Genomic DNA, 21,803 nt, shown 5'->3' with positions numbered 1-21,803 from the left:
CAAGGTCCCAGTGTAGCCGATCTTGTAAGAGAAGATTATTATGACAGAGATTGAAAACCGCCGTCCAGGGAATAGAGTAAGCGTCCCACATGTTCTTGACATTTCCAGCCAGCAAAAGCAACCTTCCCAATTTGATTCAAAAGCATTCCTATACCGATTCGATTGATTGATTTAATTTGCTTTCTGAATTTGTGAACGTTACGATTGATTGTGCTCATCTCTGCATTCAATAAGCGATCGTTGCCTCGCACTTGAACCGCCGTTCAACAAGATTCGGATACGTACGACCATGGTCGAGAAATTCATTCCGCGCGCTGCAGAATTCGTTCTTGATTGGGCAATTAAACCTTACATCTCGTGCGCAATCGGGAAACGGGATTGTTTTGAGGCCGCCGCCAGTCGTACCGCTGATTAAAAATAGCTCGTTGAAAAGACTGGGCCAACGGGGGACCAACGGTCACAAAACGGTCTATTTATCTACATGCGGCTTGATTTCGGAATTCCGTCACGGCAATACAATATGCACCGGTTGGCTAGCAAACAAACAAATATTTTATCGAATAATTTCCCACCGAGCTCGTTGTAGCGAACACGACAGCTTGCCATCACTGTTTCGCATCACGAGCTACGTGTTTCGTATTGGAAGAACTACAGTCGATGATACGAATGTAAACATTTGGTGTGTTATTCGGGAAAGAAGAACGAATCGCAAGGATCTACGACTGAGCGAGAGTCATCAGGTTTTCCCACTGGCTAAAACCCGCTTGATTTATGAGGGAAATTCCCCCGAAATCGCTTAATACGTGCGGTTTGTGGTTATTGCATTCTGTTGCCGTTCTGGATAAATTGATGTCTCGCCAAATGTTTCAAATGGGATCGACTGCAATTAGTTTCCATAGACCTAGCTCATGGGTTGTGCTTTCAAACATCTCTCTTCAACTGATGATTTTTTTCTTTCTTATTGATGACAGTCAGAGGACACGGTTTGGCGACTTGTGCTTCCTTGGCTGTGCATAAACAAATGTGCTCGAAACGCACACAACAACCCAAAAAATGCAATTTAGTTTCCAACCAATTGAATGTGGTACGCAAGGGATTGCCGATGGCAGTATTGTCTAATTTTAAACACTTTCTCACTAGGCCAAGTAAGCAGTGTGCAACGCTCAAGTACCGAGATGGCCACGCACGTTACCTTCACCACACTCGAAGCTGTCAGCGGACAATACTTTGATCGCTGGCGGTGACAGCTTGCGGCCCAAGCCATCTTCCTAGCTGATTGATGGGGGTATTTTGGATATTCTCGGCATTCCTTTTCGTGTCCGTTGGTCTTCCATAAGAGATTTAGTTACGTCTATCCTTTCACTCCACTGTCACGGAGCAAAGACACGGACCGTGTCGTCCTTGAACCCGTTCCACCCGAGCATGTTATCCTCCCACCGAAAACAAACCGGGCACGCGGAAGTTGGTGTGCCCTTTCCGGGGCCTTGTTCACTCAATTTCGCAGTCTCTCGTACTGAGGGAGGTCAAATCACCCTAAAGCGTAGCGATCCGTAGGGAAATTTGATGTTGTGGTCTATACAGGCACCCGAAACTTCGAGCACACGACGTCAACACGACGTTCGTGTTTTGCTGCTTTGCTGAAGAACTCATTACGCCAGCTCGGGGATGTACGGGAATATTATTGAACGAGTTGTCAATGATGATTAATCTCACAGGACCGAAGGAAAACCTTTCTCCTTTCCTAGTAAGAAACATCGTGACGAACAAGTTGTTGATACTATCGCTGGGATGGTTCTCGTTCGAAGTGTGGCTTTGTCAAAAGCCCACAACACACATTTTTCGTCGAATGTTGTCCGACGTTATATTCTTAGATCACGAATCTGGAACCAGCCTGGAACTCAATTAGAAAGCAAAACGTGATGAAGCACCATTTCTTAAATTTGTTAGGTGTGCTGAAAGGGAGGATTGAACTGACTCGATCCATTGAAGGCCATGAATATGTTCTGTTAACAACAGTTTTCGTACTTATCATCGATAAGCTTTCTTTGACTCAATAATAGACAAATGCATTAAAAAAATAAATAATAATTGCAGACCCATGTAAACTTTACTTTACGCCACAGATTGATTCCTCACGAATATATTCCGTATGCTCTGATGTCTATATTTAATCGGTCGTCAACCCATCGGACCATGCTCTTAACGTTAACAATATCACGATCTGGCGAGGATGTTTTTTAACCGGTTCAATTGTGTGCACTTGAGTGGGAGAAAAGTTGCTAGGCATTGCATTACGCTCGAAGCAGGTCAGTTACTTTCTTTTTTGCGGTACGGTTTGCTGCATCGATGGCGGTTGGTATGTCAAATATTCAGAACTTTGACGACGAATTCCTCACACCACGCGAAAGGGTTAGAGGGTTGGTGCGAAGGGGTAGAGTGTTTGTTGGTCAAAGCAACAAAAATATACGCATTCCTGAGCCTCCCATGTCACCCAAAAATAGATAGATCAGTCGTGTTCGTGTGAAGCGGAAGAGCTAACTTTCGAAAGCAGTGGCACTTTAATGCGAAACTTGAGACCGAATTGATACGAAGTCGTATGACACAACTGCACTGTAAAAAGAAAACTAAAAGTTGACAAACTTTGCATGTAGCGAGAACTGCCAAAGTATATTTTGGTCGTACGTTATGACCAATCGCGCACTGTACGATCGAGAGCTCGTTATTACGCCGAGCGAGAGCCGACTGTTGACTCGTACAAATCGGAAAGAATTTGACCTCAAGTGGTGTTCAAGAAACGAAAAAATTGCTGTTCCTTGCATCCAACTCGTGCTTGTTGGATAAAATTGAAAGTTTTATTGGAGTTTCGTGTCGTGTTCTTCAGCTTCTGGTCCAGTCAGCCGACTGCACGTTTATTTACGATCCAATGCACCGAAAATTGTTACGCTTGGCCGCCTTTCGGGAGAATTGAAAACCGCAGAAAGAGCCCGCACGGTAAGTAGTTTTCAAACTCTTCCGGCAAAAAAAGTTTTCTGGTGCGCGTATGTTTGTGTGCTGTTGATGGCAAATGCCGTTGGCCTTGATGTTTGGGTAAGGTGTAGCAACCTCGTAGAAAACTACCTGAGGAAGGATTCGTGAGTAAGTTCAAACGATTGACCAATGGAGGCGCCTGGTCGTTCATGGCTTTTGGATGCTTGGAAACTATGTTGCCGTTCAATTATCGGGACGAGACTGACTGGATTGTGAGGGGAACGAATTCATAAATTTATTATCGTAATTGAATGTCATTCTATGATGAGTTCTCCATACGAAATCGATGTTTTCATAGAAGGTATTCTACTAAATTATGTGAAAATCGCATTGCACATTAAAGAATTATCAAAGTGGGTTTTCTACTCATTTTGTTGACAATCATCCTATAACTGTTGTTTGTTTTTTTTGTGTACTCTCTTAAATCTCCACGAAAAAAATAGATAACTATAGTTTGTCAGTTATATAAACACGCCAGTGTTTGGCGGTTATAGTTTTGTTCGTATTACGAATTAAACGCAATGAGAGTTGATTATTCAATGCACCATTTTCACGAGCAAATTGATTCTTTAGAATAGGCTTCTTCACATGCTATTGGCTCTTTCTCTTTTGGGCATCTTGCAAATGGCTTTATGTTTGTTAGTTATATTTGACATGGTGATGGCGTTTGTAGTTTTTTTGAGATTTTCGTTATTTTCTATAACTATTATAATCGAAACGGGATGTATTATTGTCATCTCGATTTCAACAAAACATATTTGCTAATCAATCCCAACGATGGTAAGTGAGCAATCATTCTATTACCTTACATTGGCATACTTCAAGACATTGTGTCAAATTTGATTGGCATCTGTCTTGTCGATTGTGTCGTAAAGCTACAAATAAACACTGGACCGTTCCACTGACGGTCATTTCAGTGTTAGTGTTAAGTACATGTATGTATGTTTTCGTATCCATCTATTTCAACGCTCTTTATAACACATTCAGTAAAACATGTTGTTTCTTTTGTGTGATGTTTCTTACAACCACTTTTCAAGTATTGTAAGATTCAATATCTTTACCGCTTCATAATGGAATAAACACTGCAGAAACATTACAGAGACAACTACCACAACATAATACACGGTATATACAGCTACAGACAAGAAGTATCTTCACTGAAACCATAGGTCACGGTTTCACGTTTGCGTCAATGGTTTTCAACTAACGTACGTAACACAATTTTGTCTGTTGTGAAGTTCATGTGACCATCGCGTACGCAAATATACAAGTACAGGAATGCACAGCTCTGAAATAAATGGAACGTAAATTATCAAGATGTCAGTAAACACTCTGCTTGTTAATCCATACGACTACCTATTCGTCATGCAAAGGTGTAGCTATTCTGACGCAACCTTGAGAAAATACATCTAAATGTTTCAATTCATTTTACTATTGTGTTCGTATTTAATAACATTAGCTGATATATTTTGCATTTTATTATCATTTTGATTTTATTTATTTTTGATTTTATTTGTTTACAACTAACTAGCTCGATTTTAACACAACTTGATCACGTTTTGCTAGTATTTTTTCTCGTGTTCTAAATATGGTTAGCTGTGGTTTTTCTTCTCTGTCATAAAGATGTCATCTCTTACACGGCTGTAAATTGTTTTTAAAATGTTTTCCCTCCCGAAGCAATATTTGGCTTATGTTCCCGCTTTCCGTTGTTCTACACTTTCTTTGTATCGTCTTTTTTGGCGCTGTCTTTCCAACTCTATCACACATTTTTTGCCGTGTTGTCTGTTTGTCTGTTCGTCAGTTCTACCTCTCTATCTCTCTCTATATCTATCTCTCTTTCTCTCTGTCCTTTCTTTTTTTTCTTATTCCACTGTTCTCACTGATCACTGCAAACTACTTTGCCCCGATTCCCCTCATTATCCCAAGCCCATCTTTTACCCGAGTTGCCTTTAAGCCGTTTCTAATTGGGATTTTTTTCTTCTGCTTTTCTTTCTTTTTTCATTACCGTTTCCGTTGTCTATGTTTCTGCAAACAAAAAAATATATATATATAATGATATAAAAACTCTACTACCCGAACAACTTTCCAACTGGCAAACACCGTTCATCAAAACGATTGAAATTATCACAACAATTACTACAAACGAACTCTGCAATATTGCAACCCAACCGTAATTTAATAAACCATCCCGTTTGTATAATGGCACCGTTCCGATGTCATATGCAAATAAAATGCCAACTTCTACATAAAACCAATGACGAAAAACGTACATAACTCTAAAACATCCACCACAAACAAAAACAACGCCACGCAACGCAAACGTACTCCATCTTCTTGTACTACCACTACTTCTACTACTACTACTGCTGCTACGGTCAATGAAATCCCCTAAAAAAAAAATCATACATACACGCATACACGCTCAACCAAAAGTAGCCGCTACCACGGTCAAGGAGGTCGGTAATGGACGCTCGCCCCTGCTCCAGGATCCAACGCTCTTCGGTGGACGACCGCAGCCGTACAGTGAGTAGTTTTGCCGTTTGATAACCCTGTCAGTTCCACAGTTAGCTAGTCTAGTCTAGTCTTTCCCCCCCGTGTCGGTGTAGTTGCTCTAGTGATCTCGTACGGTTGACCGTTTGTTTGCTTGTAAAAAAAACTATGTTTTCATGACCGACTTTGCTATGTTTCCTATTGTCTTATGGATTTGTTTTTTCGTATCTTTCTTTGCACATTTTGTAATCTGCAGCCTTCTTTTAGTTTAGTTATTTTATGTTGCTTATTTAGCATTGTAGCAATACGGCCACTTTTATAAATTTAATATTTTCACCAACTTTTACCATATTTTTCTTTTGCCAAAGTTGTTCATATACTCGTATTTGTGCACGGAAGCTTTTCATTATGTTTCGTTTGCCGGCACTTCTGGAAGCAATCTAAGCCTTATGTTTCATTCATATGTTCATCCTTCCATCGTCGTAGTTCAAGCACAACCACACACATAAAGCACCGACGTACGGTACTATCAAGGGGGAAATCGAATCGAATCGACAGCAAAGATAAAGATGAAAAGTATTTATTGATTGTGTAGCGTTCTACACGGTTTCATCATGTGAAAATCATTCGCTTGGCTCGAGATAACCTTTTAAAGGGAGCTAAAAGCAGTTCGACGTAAAATGCACCGTCGTTACGGTGACCGAAGTTTTGTGCAGTTCTACTCTGTTCGTTTCTGCTGGAGTGATCCACTGAATGAGGTGCATCGACCTCGATACGGTCCAATGCGGCTTCATCCATCAATCGTTAAGATCCGAAATCGAAGCACTTAAACCGAATGCATCCCTCTGGATGGCGGGCTGATTGAATGCATTCGTTCCGCTGGTCAAAATGCCGATTTAGAGCGTATAGGGTTTCAGGGTTTTGCGTGGAATTTCGAAGCGCTTGATCTGGTTCGAGTTACACCTTGGCTTCTCGGTTGTAAATGGTGAAACACGTGAGATTACAGCGGGGTCTTTAGAATAAGACAGCTCTAAATGCAACCTGCGTTAGTAGGCAATAGGTCGTGGCGTATATGTTTAAATTGAATTGAAACTGTGATCTTCGTCTCCCTCATTGCTCCGGGGTCTTCAAGAAGCCGTTGTCGGGGAAATATTTCATTAGAAGCCCACCAAACACCTGCTTGATAACCAGTTTCGTTCTTAATAAGTCCCGCGAGGGCGGGCAACTATCACTCGTCAACTTGTTACCACCAGGCACCCGGGTTGGTAGCAACACCTTCCAGCCCTACAAATGGTGCCCCCGAAGGTGAAAGTGGTTCCAGCGTTCCGCCAAACCGTCGCTTGTGGTCACTCTCGGTCACAATCTAGTCTTGAATCTTGTCCGCTTCTTGCGTAGGCGTTGGCTGAAACCACTTTTTGCGTGGCGATCGATCGGCATGAGCATGGTTAGAGTGAACTGGTTTTGCTTTTCCATGTTTTTTTAGACACCCCGTTCCCAAAGGAGTGGGCTTGACGAAACCAGTTTTTGTTTTTTTGGATAGTATTACAGCGTAATGGGTTCCAGTAAGTGGTGCTTAGATTGTGCGCCGTAGGTGTTCCGCAAGTGTTTTATTTATTGCGCCTGTGATTGAAAGCCTGAACCTATACCTTCACCGATAGGCCTTTGAAGGTTAGCGACGCTATTCTATCAAAGCTGACGGATTTATTACCTCCCTTCGATAGAACAAAATTAATAGAAAAAGAGTTGCTATCTGTTACACCACCAACATGTTTTTGCGCTATCGAGGCTTCATTTCGTTTCATCGAACAACAGTCTATGAATTCAGAGTTACATCCCCAAGGAAATGTATTCAGTTGAAACACTTTTTTGTCGACCCTTGACAAACGATTCAGCATCCGGTGTGGAAGCAAAATAGCTCAACCACAATAAATGTCGTCCCCTCATGGTCAGCGTGACAGCTGCTGTCAATCAAAAGCGATTCGTTTTTCGAAAAACTGCACTCTCTTAAGCCAGCGTTCCCGCGGTAGTGAACGGAAGCAAAGATTTGCAAACGCGCATGTTGACGATGGCCTGGCGCTGATGATGACGGATATGGAAATGATTGAATTATAAAGTAACTGCTGCTGCACTCTCCTATCTCTCTCTCCACTGAGTGACACTTTAGCATGATGTGCGTTGGACGGCTTCGCTCTCAATGTTAAACCCACTCATCGTTCGTCCGATCAGGAAAAGCCTTTTACCATGCGAACCCCGGCCATTTTCCATCGGTTTTTCCCACGTTGTGTTGTCAATCAAATCGTGGCGCAAAATGGCCACCACACACACATACACGCGTTCATTCTAATTCGGCGCACGCCTACGAATGGGCGTTTCGTGTGGATGCACGCATAATTTATATTGTCAAGCGCTGAACGATGTACGATCATTCCACTGGTGGCCATTTTGCAATCTAATTAACACCATTCGTTTCAGTCGGGCTTTAATTTCCCGTTCCGTGTCATGTAGTTGGGGCTTCCCGCAAGGGAACCATCCTCAATAACGTGAGTTTTAAAATTTTCTGCTATCAATCCGCTTTCACCCACTAAAAAGGGGGATGTGGAAAAGTGCATGTTGCATAGGATTGGTATCAATTTAAATTATAATTCTAATCCCCAGCACCATCCAACTGTTATAATCCCCGGATCGATTATTCATCCGCGGTGCAATGAAGCAGCACATCACGGTCCATCTTCCGGTGGTTTGCCGCAGGGCCCATCTGGCAACTTCCCAAGGGATGAAATGGTCCAATGTCGAGTGTAGAAAAACTTCGAATCATATTTACTCCCGCGAGCGTCCCCCCGCGTGTCAAATGTTTTAGCGTTTACAATAATTTACGGTCGACGAGTCGGCACTAAAATATGCATAAACTTGACTAGGTTATGCTCAAACATCATGGCAAATTTACGAAGTTTGACTTTCTCCGGTTCGGATATTTAAACTAGAACCATAAAGCGAGATTGGTACGCTCGAGTCAATATCGTTTTCCCGAGCAAATCCTCATCATCGCTCTCCACCATTAGATATTGATCCTTCAGCGTAAACTCAAACACTTACAACACCATATGTCTGATGACGCTGTGGGGGGTCCCACTGCAAACGATGTTGACTTTCCTCGAAATTACAGAATGAATTCCCCGACCAATATCATTTGCTCGTTGTTTGCTGAGCACCTTTTTGCCTAACGACTTCCGACGCAGGAAAGCGTCGTGATTTTGAAAGATGAAAAGATGCATTGCGCTGCATTTAATGTCATCAGGTGCATTCTTTGTAGTACTTATTCGTCATCGAAGTGCTACAGCAGCTGCTTAAGAGAGTTCTACGAAAAATTACTAACTTCAAAGAAAAATCAAACCATTTTATTTTATCTCTTTCACTATCAGTAAACTTACACAAACGTCAAAGTTGTTCAAAATCCGCTTTATTTGGCTCAATTATACACGGACAACCTTATAAAGTGTTTTTGTTCATGTACCACCTATCTTCTGCCCCGTAACGCCCCTTCTCCCGCATGCTTGTGGCTGATTCAATTTTCTTCCTCGAGCTTATCAATCATGTCCCATTCATTGCCGTAATCGGCTTTCACGGGAATCATCATCATCGTCACGCACGCTTGAGTTTTATTGGAATTTTGCTAGAACGAATCGATAGCGACACACGTTGGCTCATTCGTTCTTTTTTCCATCGCTCTCTGCTTCACATTTCTCTGTGTCACAAGTTGTGCAATGTGGAATTTCATTTTAGTTCGGTTTCAGTTCGGTTTGCAAACTCGGCTTAAAGCTCTTAAGATATGTAAGGGAATTCCACGGTTGGACGTCGTTTTCTGTTTACAATTCTCCGTGTGGCTGTGTGGCTTTTTCATTCATGTATTTTTTTCTGTTTTTTCTCCCTTTGTTTGTCATTGATGGATTTATGTTTATTAAGTGTATTTGCGTGCGCGTGTCCTCAATTTCTTTAACTTTATATGTTCTCATTCTTTTCTATTTGCAGGTAAGTACCTTTCACCATCACAAACACCCTACAACGAGTATTCTACACCTACTCAAGGAATCCGTTCAAGTAAGTAACAGCTGCCGGCTAGTTCCACTACGTTCCTTTTTTGCTAATTGAACCCAATGGTCCTATAAACCCCCCCTTCTCCAACTTATCCCATTTGAACAGAGCGTCGGATATGTTTAAACGAACTTTTGCGAAAAGAAGGTTGTGAAAGGAATCTCCATGAAATTTCACTTCCGGTGAGCAGAAAGCTCGAACCAAAGTTTGGAAAAAAAGAACACAGAGCTAATATGTCCGGAAGGAAACGTGCTCCTGTTTGTAACTTGTCCCGTCGAGTGTTGAGTTTTTTTTTCATTCCTTACCTACGTTCGATTCCATTGTCGAGGAAAACGTTGTTCAGAAATCAAAATCCTTTTCCATTCCATGAAAGATTAATCACCGATCCATAAACTGGTCCCGGGCCGTGATTTCTGTGTGGCTCAAGGGTACCATTTGTTCCTGTGTGTATGTGTGTGTTGAGTTTTCGATCTCGATCTCGAAGCAGGAAAGGGTAAAAGTTAGTTACTTGTTTTCGCTACCCGGCCCGGAAGTGAACGAAAACTGACGTTCGAAATCTTCGAATGCAACGGGGTGTAAAAGTTGTAAAAGTTAACACATCCTTCCTCTTTTCCGTTTCTTTGTAGCCTCTCACCATTGTCCCGAAGTGATCGAAACCAAAAATACCCCTGTTTGGCATAAATCGATGATGGTGAAAGGGGTAGAAGCATCGGCAAAAAATCCAGCGCTGGTGACCAACCATGACTCTGTTGCAAGAACCATGAAGTGGTGGATTATGTTATATGGTTGTGGCAATTATTTTCACGTTCGATTAAACCGAAGCAAACTGACCAACCATCGCTCGGGAGTGGAAGCAGCGTGCGGTTCTTCGGGATAGATATCCGTTTTCTTGGTGAAATCCCTTTTCATGCCCTCTGACCTCTGACCATATCCCTTGACATTGCTTTGATCGGGGATGTTTAACCCACACCGTGAATGCGCTGTCCATTCCCTTTTTAACTTTTTACGAGCTTTTCTCTTCATCTCTTGTGTCCTTCCAGGGCTTTACGATTGCGTCTGCGGTTTCGGTGTTCGGTTAAAATGGAGATCTTAAGTATTAAATCTAGTTTCACGCAGAGGATAACTGGGACTCCTAGAGTTGGTTTGATGAAGATTTCCATTTCAGAAAAAGGGATTCGATTCAATTTTGATATAATCTGGAATCTCAAAATGAAGTGGAAATAAAACCCATAATATGTTTGACTGCTCACGGAAGTGTTGAGCATGTTTTGGTGAGAAATCACTTATTCTTGACATAAATCTACTTTGCCCTTGGCACGTTTGTAACCGTTCGCGATGGCAAAGGAAAAGAAATATGTGTTTTTTTGTTTGTTCAATCAAAACTAACGATCATTATCAAAAACCCTTCACGAAAATTTTGAAAGCATCTTCATCTTTACTGGGAATGTTCGGGAATCCAGTGGAAAGTTGTCCTTCCCAGTCGTTTGGCCAAATTTAGTTCGCGCTTCACTAGCAAGTTTCGAGATGGGAAAAGTTTATCGATCATTGCAAATACGAGATGCGCCTCTCACATGACAGCTTTGAGAAAGCGATATGATGGTGCAAGCCATTAAGTTGCGAGAGGCAACTTTAGCCTATGGGACACATCTCCGAGGCAAGGCATTATGAAGAAAAAAGGAAAACTTTTCTTGACCAAATGGTTTCAATCAATCTCTCCATCGACTTGGAAGAGGAGAGATACGTTGGAGGACCTTTTTCTCGCAATCATAAATTTTCTTTGCCATCATAAATTCAATCGCCCCAATTTTGAGTGACAGCCCAGTTGGTCCTTACCGTATTTGCCCCCAACACTGTCCGAGAGCAGCTTCCGTTCCCGTTTTTTTTTACTTTTCATAGACACTCGAACGTCGGATTTTTGTTTTCTTTTGTTTTTCTTTCACGCTTCATGTGAAAATTATAAAAGTGCTCGCTCCATTTCGTCTGCTCATTAATGGCCACTTGACGCTTTTTTTTGCCGACCAAAATTCGCTGCAAACGTGTTCTCAATGGAGCAAACGAGGAAAATGAAATCACTGCCCAAAACTTCCCTGTGCTTCGTTCCACGTCAGCTTCCAGGAACGGTTGCTTCAGAAGCCAGAAGCTGGAAACACGGCTATCGTTATCGGTGTGTTAACCTCAGCGAAGGCACCGGCGAGTGAAGCAATCCGATTAGTGGTTTTCGATTGCTGGGGAGGGTTTTTTCTTTCGTCCCGGGGAAAAAAAAAGAAACATTCGTTGTGGTGAAACCGCGCACCCATAATGAGGCGCAACAGAGACGGATAAGTCGGCGTCCAAATTGAATGATCGAAATATATATTGGATAAACCCAGCGACCAAGAGGACGCTCACCACTCTTCAAAATCCGGCCAGCATTTAAGCCCGGCGGCTCAAAAAAGAAGAAAGAAAGATGTGGACAAAAAAAAGAATGATATGAAAAGATAAAAGGCGCACGTGAAAAGCTCCATCATTTACCACCACCACCTTCATCGAGCCTTTCGAGTGAGGTTTTTGTGGTTGGTTTGGTTCATCTTTTCGATCCCTCGCGCAGGCGAGATAACAAAATGCCCAATCGGATGGCACCATCGACGGCACCCCACATGCCCGAGCCGATGTTTCATTATTGATTCCCCTCGGATGAAAGATGATCCCACCCCCTCCCTCCCGTCGCAGTTTCCTTATTGTTTCCGCCACTCGATTCTGGCCGGTGTATCATTCGGTGGCGATCGTACTTCGCTTTTTTCCCCGGTTGGCGGCAAATGAAAATAACGAAAAACATTCTCATAATAAATAACACTCTTATTGGCTTTTCGATAGCGCACGACGACGAACCGATGATCCGTATCGGAACAAATCCATAACCATTACCATCATCGCGGTCGTCCTCGTCGTCGCCATAATCATCATCATCATCGTCATCGTCATCGGCGGACCTTTGTAGTGTTGCGGGATGGTGGAAATCAGCGAACTGGATCGGTGTGATAAACATGATCGATTTGGTTCGAACGGTTTATGCTTCCCAAGTCCGAAACGATGATAGCGGATTTATGCTGTTCGTACGAGAGTTGAAGCATAATATGGTGTGTGTCGAATGAGCGATGTTTTTCGTACACGAACATGTGTCTTTTTCGAGGTTATGTTTCATCCTTTGAAGACAAAAATAACCCTTGAAAGGTTTCGATTTCTGACCTTACTTTACAAATGAAGCTTGTTGTTTTCATTAATACATGATCGTAATGCAAAAAGCGTATGTTTTATAAATATTCTACCATTCGTTTGCACATCTTGGGGGTGTTTTAATCAAGTTTCTCATGATGAGCATTTACCAGAATTGGGCACTTGAAAGCACATGTCAACAACAAGGGCAGCTCATGCGCGCTCGGTACTAAATTAAATTTGTCCATCATCTTTTCCTTCATTCCACACCGTGCCAGCCCCGGCGTCATAGTTTGCATAGTTACCATTGCTTTAGCACACCCTTTTGAAACTCGGTGGCTTCTTCAAAGCATGTTTAAAATTCCTCCATCCATCCCTTGGCTCTCCTGCACGCTCTAATCGATGGATGAGAAACCACGTCCACCTTCAAGGAGGTGCTCGGGTCGGGAATGGAATGGAAAGGCGGGAGGACAAATTTTACTTCCGACGAAATCCCCATCGGGTAAAAGAGAGGGGGAGGGGGCTGACTGTAGAGTTAAGTGGGAATGTTTACGAACGACACGTTATGCAATGCTGTCGAAGTGTACGTCCCGGGGGTTTGGAGTTGGGGTTGCACCGGAATCTGGAAATGTCTCTCCTCTAAGCCCCGACCGTGAGGTATGCAGTTAAATTGAAATGTCTTCTTTTTCTAAACCCCCGGTATCCCTTTCCGGTGGTCGGTCGGCCATCCTCCTCCTCCCGGCGAGCCAGCAGCAGAGCCCGTACGTTCGTTCTCGGATCCTCGGACGCTTGCATCGGAAGCATCTCCGGCGTACGGTGGTGAATGTTGCTGCCAGCCAGCCCAGGCATTGTCACAGAGTCGCTCGCTTGACGATGATATTATTACAGGTAGCACACGGAGAGCCCGTTGGTGTGCAGCCCTTTACAGAGATGAGGAAAAGTGTCTCGAAATAATTCAACATATCGCAACAACTAAGCCATCCTTCTGGAACCAACCCGACCTCTGTCTGCCACTTCCGGGCCGGTATTTGTGTGCTTTTCCGGATGCGATTCAATTACCTCTCCCGTCCCTCAGTGAGGTCTTGGGGATCAAGGGGTGGAAAGTGTCCCAGGGTATATTATTGAATGTTTCATTGGTTTATTCTTGGCATCGTTTCGACATCCAGCTACGGCACGACGTCGACATCTCGCCTTCTGGCACATCGTGCTCGGTGTTTCGGTTAGGGATTTACTTCATTCCCATCGCGCACTCCTCTTCTCTCTCTCTACCTCTTGTTGCTTCTCTATGGAGAAATCTGTTCCGGGCTGCCTTTACCCTTTGGCTTCGTAAAGAAAGCTGGATGTACGGCAACAATCAAAGCTGCACCGGAGCTTTCGTAAGGGCATCGAGCGAGGTGGAGAAAATGAAGAGGACAGTTTTCACGTAGTTTGGATGTTTGCTGATCCAATTCGAGCCCCCAAAAGCGTTAACTTTTCCCTTTACGCCTGTTTGTCGAAGAGCGTCACCGATAGCCGGACAATTGGCCTTCTTTACTACTTGTAATTGTGGTTAGTGTGTTGAAGAATCTTCGAGAGGAATTGAGGTTTGCTTTTCCGCAATGATGTGTGGTAGAGCTCTTTATGAGAAAGTTGGTGCAATGTTAAAGTTAATCCCATGGTTTGTAGATATTGCTTGTTATAATGGAACTATTTTTGTTTAAGTAGTCTTTTGCCTTTCAGTATTTAAAAATAAATAAATGTTCCTCTATATTGTATTTGACTCACCTGCATGCATGGAAAATGAAACAGAAAATGTATAATTGATTTTTTTCATTCCCACAGCAGCAAACAAACACTTTCGTTTGGAATGCATTGAACTGTTATTAAAATGATTAATTTCACGTTTCAACTCAATGTACAATCGGTCCGAAAACGGCCATTAAGGGGTTTCTTTTTCCCCTAAATTAGTCTGCAATTACTCATAGCGCACTGCACCTCAAATTGGTTTGAGTGCAACCCCCCGCCCGGTGCGCCATCGGAATATTGGGTTTTCCCCAGTTTTACTTGCCGCCCCCAGCCCAGTGCTGCTGACATGCTTCAACACGCACGGCACAGCTGCAGCCGGTTGGCGTGAAGCATAAATATTCGTCAAACCGCACGCCACCGACGGTTGCGTAAGTGACGCACGGGATGCCACACTCTCGGCGTGTGATAAGACCGCGAGCGCGGCAAAGCGTCATACCCGGCGTCATCATCAGCGTCATCGTTGGCCGGGGACTAATTAGTGCAAAACTGCTGCCCGGCGGGAATGCCGCTAGCGGTCCGTGACCATTTTGGGGGTGCGGAATGTGTGCGCGTGCGATTAATCATTTTCTAGGCCGGTGGAGACGCCTGGTCGCTGGCTCTTCGGGGCTGATGAAAGAATGATGGAGACGCCTGGTGGCTGACGAAGATCAACTGGTTTCAATTTGCGCGACGAGAGGGAGGTATTATTTTTTGGATCCGTAAGGTAGGTTCAGCTACTGGAACCAACCTTAAAACACTTGCACCGTCTAATGAAAGTGTTGAGTGAAAGTCAGCTTCAACCGTGTCAGCATGTGCCTGAAGGTGATGGCATCAAATCGGTTGGTGATGGACGCGTTCAAACAGGCTCGTAAGATATCATTCCCTACCTCTAGTGTAATGCCCCATTTTTAAAGGTCTACTAATTGCTTACTGTTTTCTCTCGCCACTGGGCAAGCAGTTTTCCCGGAATCAGCGGAAGTTCCCCCCCGTTTTCAGTCCGGTTTTTTGTTTTTGCCGACGGGCGCAAATCCTCGCTATCAAATGATCAAATAACAGTGCGCGTATCTGCCCGGCCACAGGCCGCTTATATTTACCATCGTTTCACTTTTGACGGAAAGTGTTAAAAATCCCGCCCCTCGGAAAGACACGGACACTTTGTTTTCACGCCAACTGGCTCGCGAATCTCCAACGCGAATGTTTTGCTTTCATTAGCCCGCGGGTAAACAACGCGCAGCGATAAAATATATATCTGAGTATGGGTGTTTGTGTGTGTTAGGACACTTGCGGTGGAGTTCGCACTGTTCGCACGATCCTCTTCAGAACCGTAACAAATGGAACGTTGAAGGCGAAGTGATGGCTTTTCCGGAAACGGTTGAATCCCTCAAAGATGCTTCGTCGAAGGGTTTTCCTCCCGGACCTTTTCGTTTGGAATGCAGGATGGGTATAATTTGTAATCGCAAATAATTAATCTTTTTCGCAAAGAGAAGTGCGTGGTTGTCCTGGCGAGAAGTGTCTTTTCACCGGGCGATTATTATCGTTAGCCTTCGTTCTAGCGTCCCTTCGAGTCAGCTGACATTGTGGGGACAAATTTTCTCTCAGAATTTTCCTCCCCCATACAAGGGGGTTAGTAAACAACGACAGTGAGCCGTTTTGACGGTTCGGTACGCTTTGGTGACAATTAATCAAAGCCGGCGAACAAAACGAGTTGGCATCGCGAGGATCGAGGCTTGCATGTTGAGTTGGGTGTCAACCCGATCCTTACTTCGTCACGTTCAGCTGGTTCCTACGAGTAAATAATGTCGGCTTGTGTCGGTGGTTCTGAGAAAATCATTTCGGTGAATAATACACTTCTTCGAAGCGAATGTCTCACAGAAAGTCGCAGTCTTGGGATGTTGATTTTGGCTTGTGTTTGATTCCAAGTTCGATTAATTAACCCTTGATCTTTTTTTCCTGTTCGTTTTATTTAGCTTCCACTCGAAACATTTTTAACACCCCCTGTCCAATTATTCGTAGGTGAATTGGCTCCAAATTGGCTGTCAACTCGATAGACACACCGCACATCGATCGGCATTTCCTGCAGCGCTCTAGTCAGACACTTCGCAACCCATTTGCTCGGTTGTTGTTAAAAGCTTCACCAGCCTCTTGCCACCGAAACTCAAAAGCCACCAAACGCCATCATCGGCGACATCATCCTGTGTTCGCTTCGAGCTTCGAGTCAAAGTCGTTAAAATGGAAATTCAATTAAATGACCCACCACATGCACAAAACACAGCCCCCCCGAATGCCTCCATCCTAGACTGTGTGTGTGTATAGTGTTTTTTTTTCTTTCCTCCGGTGATCGTGCTTCCATTGTCGATCCATTTGCCTACCGGGCGGGTCTTGTGCACTATCCTGCGGATGTTAGGAAGTTTATTCATTTCCCTTCACCCACCCTCAGTGCTTTCACCCTACGCTCGTATCCATTCTGCAGTTCGAAGCACCGCCAGAGATTCGATATAATCCTAAAATGTACGAATAAATGAACCTTGTTGCTTGGCCCCGGGAGCAGAAATGGCATAAAATATCCTCATTCCTGTCAGCCGCACATAGAGAGGTAAATTTCGTATCTCCCTGCACCAGCCATGGGATTTGGTTGGAAAAATAAACGACACTCAGACGAGCGCTTGCAAAGTGGGATAAGGCTGTTTAGTCTGTACGAATATTCCTGAATAGTTTAATGAACATCTCCATAGTCGATGTTATTTAGAATAATTAACACACACCGTGGGAAATTGTTTTTGCCACTTCATAGTTTGTATCGCCCACAATTATCAGGAGAAGAATAATTATCAAATTATGTATATATTTTTTAAAAAATCATAGACTGATCTCCCATACAAATAAATGTTTTTGACCTACGTTCAACCACCATTGCTTGAGATTCTCGGCTGTCGCAGCATTTGTATCGAATTAGGAACACTCTAGCACCAATTTCGTTCACCTTCAGCCCGTGTCAACAATACAACTTGTAAAAAAAGGAAAAAGATTTATTTCGAACGGGGAAAATCCATTCCGGCGTGCCCGGCACAAAGTTTAGGATTCAATATCAAAAGTCAAAGTTCCGCCGTGCACGTGCCTGTGATCGGACACGACGCCATGTTGCGTTGGTGCTTTTTGTTTGAGATCGCATTCCATCCCGTTGCCTTCCGTTTCCAGAGGGAGGGTTCAATTTTCCCAACTAGATGGCAAAGAAACCATATGAATTCTCTGCTTTCACGTCTTCAAGTTGTCCTTTTTCTGTTTGCTACGTGTGTTGCCAAGATTTTCGGGTACGAGCGAAACTCTACTAGATCCCCAAAATGTTTGTTTTCTAGACCATTTCTCCACTGACATTCAAGTTCTGATAGTCAGTTTTCGTTCGAGGCTCAATGTATATGCTCAATCTTGATAACCCCGTTCTGTGCAGAATAATTTAATCAAACGTGCAAAGGACACTGTTATTCACAGCTGTTTTGTTCCATTTTTTTTTGCTTTATTTTTGCCTTTCCAAAACTTGTATGCCGTCGCACATAAATTTGCTATGTTTGTACCAATACTTGACAATCAACGGAAAGAGATTTGATTTGCATGCATCGGAGGGTGGAGTTTCTTTCCTTAATTTCTTCTTTCTTTCCACGCCAATTTGTTTCTCTCTCCTTTTTTCTACTCTTTCACTCATGAAACAGTAAACTAACCTCCTCCAAACAAAACTATTCTGCATTTGGTTTGTTTCAAAAGATATTTAAAAAAGTGGGTTTGTTTGAAAGCTAGCAAAACATTTTGTTAGGAAAGTTTCTCCTTCCTAGAGAGAAGGAGCATCAATATTCATTTTGCATTTCCTTTCCTTTTCATTTTTCTTTCTTTTTTCATTTTCTACAACTTGAGTGAAACAATAGCACTTCACGCTTGTCGACACCAGTTGTTTTTCTAACGACAATTTCCCTCTCTTTCGCCTGCCGATAACCCCCTCGTCAACCCCAGCGTTTCCATTTTCTCTGGCTCTCAATGATCATATTTGTATGAAAATATATCTTTTCGACGATGAGAACGTGGAAACCACAGCAAAACAAAACGGAAAACTAGGCACTCCAATCAACCGTTCTATACAGCTGTACATTGAGGAAAGGATACACTACTTTGCCTCTTACCCGCGTTAGTTCCATCGCTGTCAACTCCTATCTTTCGCATGCCCGGTGGTCGTGATCATCTTCTTATTGTCCTCTCGTACCTTTCAAGGTTCAGCATGGTTACTTATTCACTTCGTGTTTAGATTGAGCAGTGTTTTCCTCCAGCTGAACAAATCAAATAACTATGGAAACATGTTTGTGGAAAGACTTTGGGGAAAATATTTACTCCCACTATGCATGTTTGTTTCGGCCTACTGCTCGATCGATTATTCTGCAGTTAACATATCCATGTTTCCTTTGTAAATGCTACACTAATGAAACCAATTCATCTGGGCATGTTTCGTTGAATTGCTCGGTCGAAGTTTGTACGACCAAGACGAACTTCTGGTCATTTCTTTTCGTCGCGAAGCCTCCCTCAAAACTGTTACATTTTCGTGCAACTTTTCGTCCTCTTATCAGTCAGCTCAACGCGCTTCGAAGTCTCTCCCAACGAAGCGCTCGACGGTAAGTGGGTCATTCTGCCGACGTCTACCGACGGAGGACGATACGTGTGAATGTGGCGACAGACTTCCCGGCTGTAGGCCGGAAAAGGTATTCGTTACGTACGACGACGACGACGACGACGTTGATTGAGGGGCTGGCTGCATTTAATGGGTGGCTGGAGAGAAAGCGAGAAAATCAACTACCAGCTGACAGTGGGAGCCAACATTACAATGCCTTAATGTAGGAGCAAACCGTACGCACTTTGCGTCGCTACAAGCAGAGGCGGGAACGTTGGAGCATTGTCATCCATAGGCTCTTTCCTTTGCCAAAGCGCACGAACATGTGGTGTGTTCCCGGAGCCATTTTTATGCTGCTTTATGTTAATGTATGTCAATACCTAAGTTGTGCCACAATCGCCGCCTAGGTTGCGCCAGGGTGTTTTGTCATCCGCTAGGAACGATCAATTTTCCCGACGCAATATAGAGAGGTAACCTTCTTCCTGCGGGAAGGTTCTCGGCTTTCTTTGCCAGAATGTTTTTCCTTCCAGAACAGAGAGAAACCACTTAAACCGTTGCAATTTGTACGTTTCGTTCGACGTCTGTGGTTTTTCATCTCGTGCTTCCGCCTTTCTTCATTTAAACGTGAATGGAAGCTATTGCTAGTAATGATAATGGAGAGTATTCTGTTAGTTAGGGGCGTGTGGAATGGAATTGAGGCAAAAGGGATGGCTTTGTTGAAGGTTTGACAGCTACTAGGATGGTAAGTTAAGATAAACAGACGCTTCGCAAAATCTAATGACAGTAGCGCTTGGAAAATAAATTGTATTGAGTATCAGATGACGATGAAGGAGAAAAATGTAAAGCTCTTCTAAGTGTGCGTCAAAGCATCATTAAATTATTCTCAATTCAATCGACTATTTTTGATAGATAATGCACTTGAAAGAGATATCTTGTGTGATACAAACCAGTGAAATATGATCCATATGACGTACGAATAAAATTTACTCTTCGCCACGGTGATGGCAAATTTGCATCCATCATAATCATCCTCTCGTAGCACGTGAGAGTGTATTTGTGTGAAACAAACCGACTCACAAGAGGCTTTCCTTTAACTCCGTATGGGATTCCGGCAGTTTCCATCCATCTCACTTAGCGAACGATACGAGCGAATGGCAAAGTTAAATTCATAATTCATTCTGCGACATGTTTATTTATATGAATTTAATCTGATGAACCCCGGCGGCGTTGTTGCGTTGCATCGAAATGCACCAGCGCTCGTGTAGCAATTGAACCCGTGCCCCGGCGGGACCTTTTCCCCGGCCGTGAGGTGGTGCGAGGTTGGGATGATTATTAAATCCAACGAGCAGCGGGAGCAGCAGGGTGTGTGGTGGTATGATGGCACAAAAAGCATGCCGCCCTGCAGCATCATGAACACATATATTTTATTCTGATTTATTAACATTATCTGACGGATTATGATGTCGTTTTAATTCATCGACAAACCAACTACACCCGTTCATTCCTCATTTCGCTCTTATTTTTCCTTTTTTTCCTCGTTGTTGCTTCAAATCGATCCTGTTGAATAGTGTTCGACATTAGAAAGTGTTGTCAGACACACTTTCAACACGTGATTGATGTATCGCTACACGCTGGCTGGACTTTGGAGAATGTTTGTTGGTTCTTGTCCTTTGATAGATTGATGGTTTCTATCCCGTACATTCTTTATAAAGATTTATTTTCATTTGTTGCTGATTAGAATTCCTGCTTGGTTTAATTTGAACTTTGATTTATTCGATTGTATGTTTCATTTCAGAGTTTAACAAAGATTCTATTACAGCATTCAATCTAAACCAAAAGTTCATGTATTACCATTTAAACTTGTTGTAAACGTTGGCAAGAAAGATTTGAACCAAACCCAAATGTTCATTTATCACCATTGAAACTTGTTGTAAACGTGGCCAAGAAAGATTTGAAGCTTCCTCCAAACTTTTGGGCTTAGAAATGAAATAAAAATTTGTTCCAGTCACCTGGCTCAGTTGCACGAAATAAATTTACACCGCATCGGAGAAGTGCAAAACAGGTAATCCCGGGGGGATTTAGAATAAAGTCGTTACTTTAAACAAAAGTTTTGTTCGCGTGAGAATGGTGAGGCAGGTGTCCTCTCCCCGTGCAAATAAAGTAGGCCACGACAAGGGTCAGTTTAAAAAATCAGTTTTTCACTTACTTTGAATCCAATTTACTTTTATTTAAAAAAAAGTATTCGTTCTGATTCCTTTCTAGGTTGACAAAATAAAAAAAATTAAAGTATGACATTTCCGGAACCGCCCAGGAACAGGACGATATAAAGTTTCCAGCACAAAAAATTATCTCGCCAACAGAGTGGAAATTTTGGTCCAAAACGTAACACTAATAAACTTGGCAACGGAAACACATTGTTATGGAAAGTTTTTGGCCGCCCTCGTTGCGGAAGCGCTACTTACAACCCGTGAGTTTACAAACCGGAAAGGCTCCCAATTTGACGTTTCATTGTCACTGGAGATTGTGTGTCCCGCGAAAAGTAAAATCTTGACCAAAAGATGGGGAGGGATTTAAGGCGCTGTTCGACTTGCTTCTT

The 21,803-nt window shown here is 43.1% G+C and overlaps 1 protein-coding gene across 3 annotated transcripts in view; it reads left to right on the top strand.

The window, feature by feature from the left end:
• The window catches only part of LOC131261029 (heterogeneous nuclear ribonucleoprotein L), a 147,718-nt gene that overhangs the window by 111,479 nt on the left and 14,436 nt on the right, over positions 1-21,803 (top strand). Inside the window, exons 7-8 of one of the 3 annotated variants that reach the window (XM_058262913.1) lie at positions 5,461-5,550; positions 9,544-9,612. The exons of 1 other annotated variant lie outside the window; for it this stretch is intronic. In XM_058262913.1, the coding sequence (XP_058118896.1) occupies positions 5,461-5,550; positions 9,544-9,612 (159 nt within the window). The remainder of the gene's footprint in view (positions 1-5,460; positions 5,551-9,543; positions 9,613-21,803) is intronic. One more of the 3 variants, XM_058262914.1, reaches the window with a different exon arrangement.

Source organism: Anopheles coustani, chromosome 3, assembly GCF_943734705.1.
Source record: "Anopheles coustani chromosome 3, idAnoCousDA_361_x.2, whole genome shotgun sequence".
Lineage (NCBI taxonomy): Eukaryota > Metazoa > Arthropoda > Insecta > Diptera > Culicidae > Anopheles > Anopheles coustani.
The sequence above is the reverse complement of the archived record's forward strand: the minus strand, read 5'-3'. Positions and strand labels throughout refer to the sequence as shown.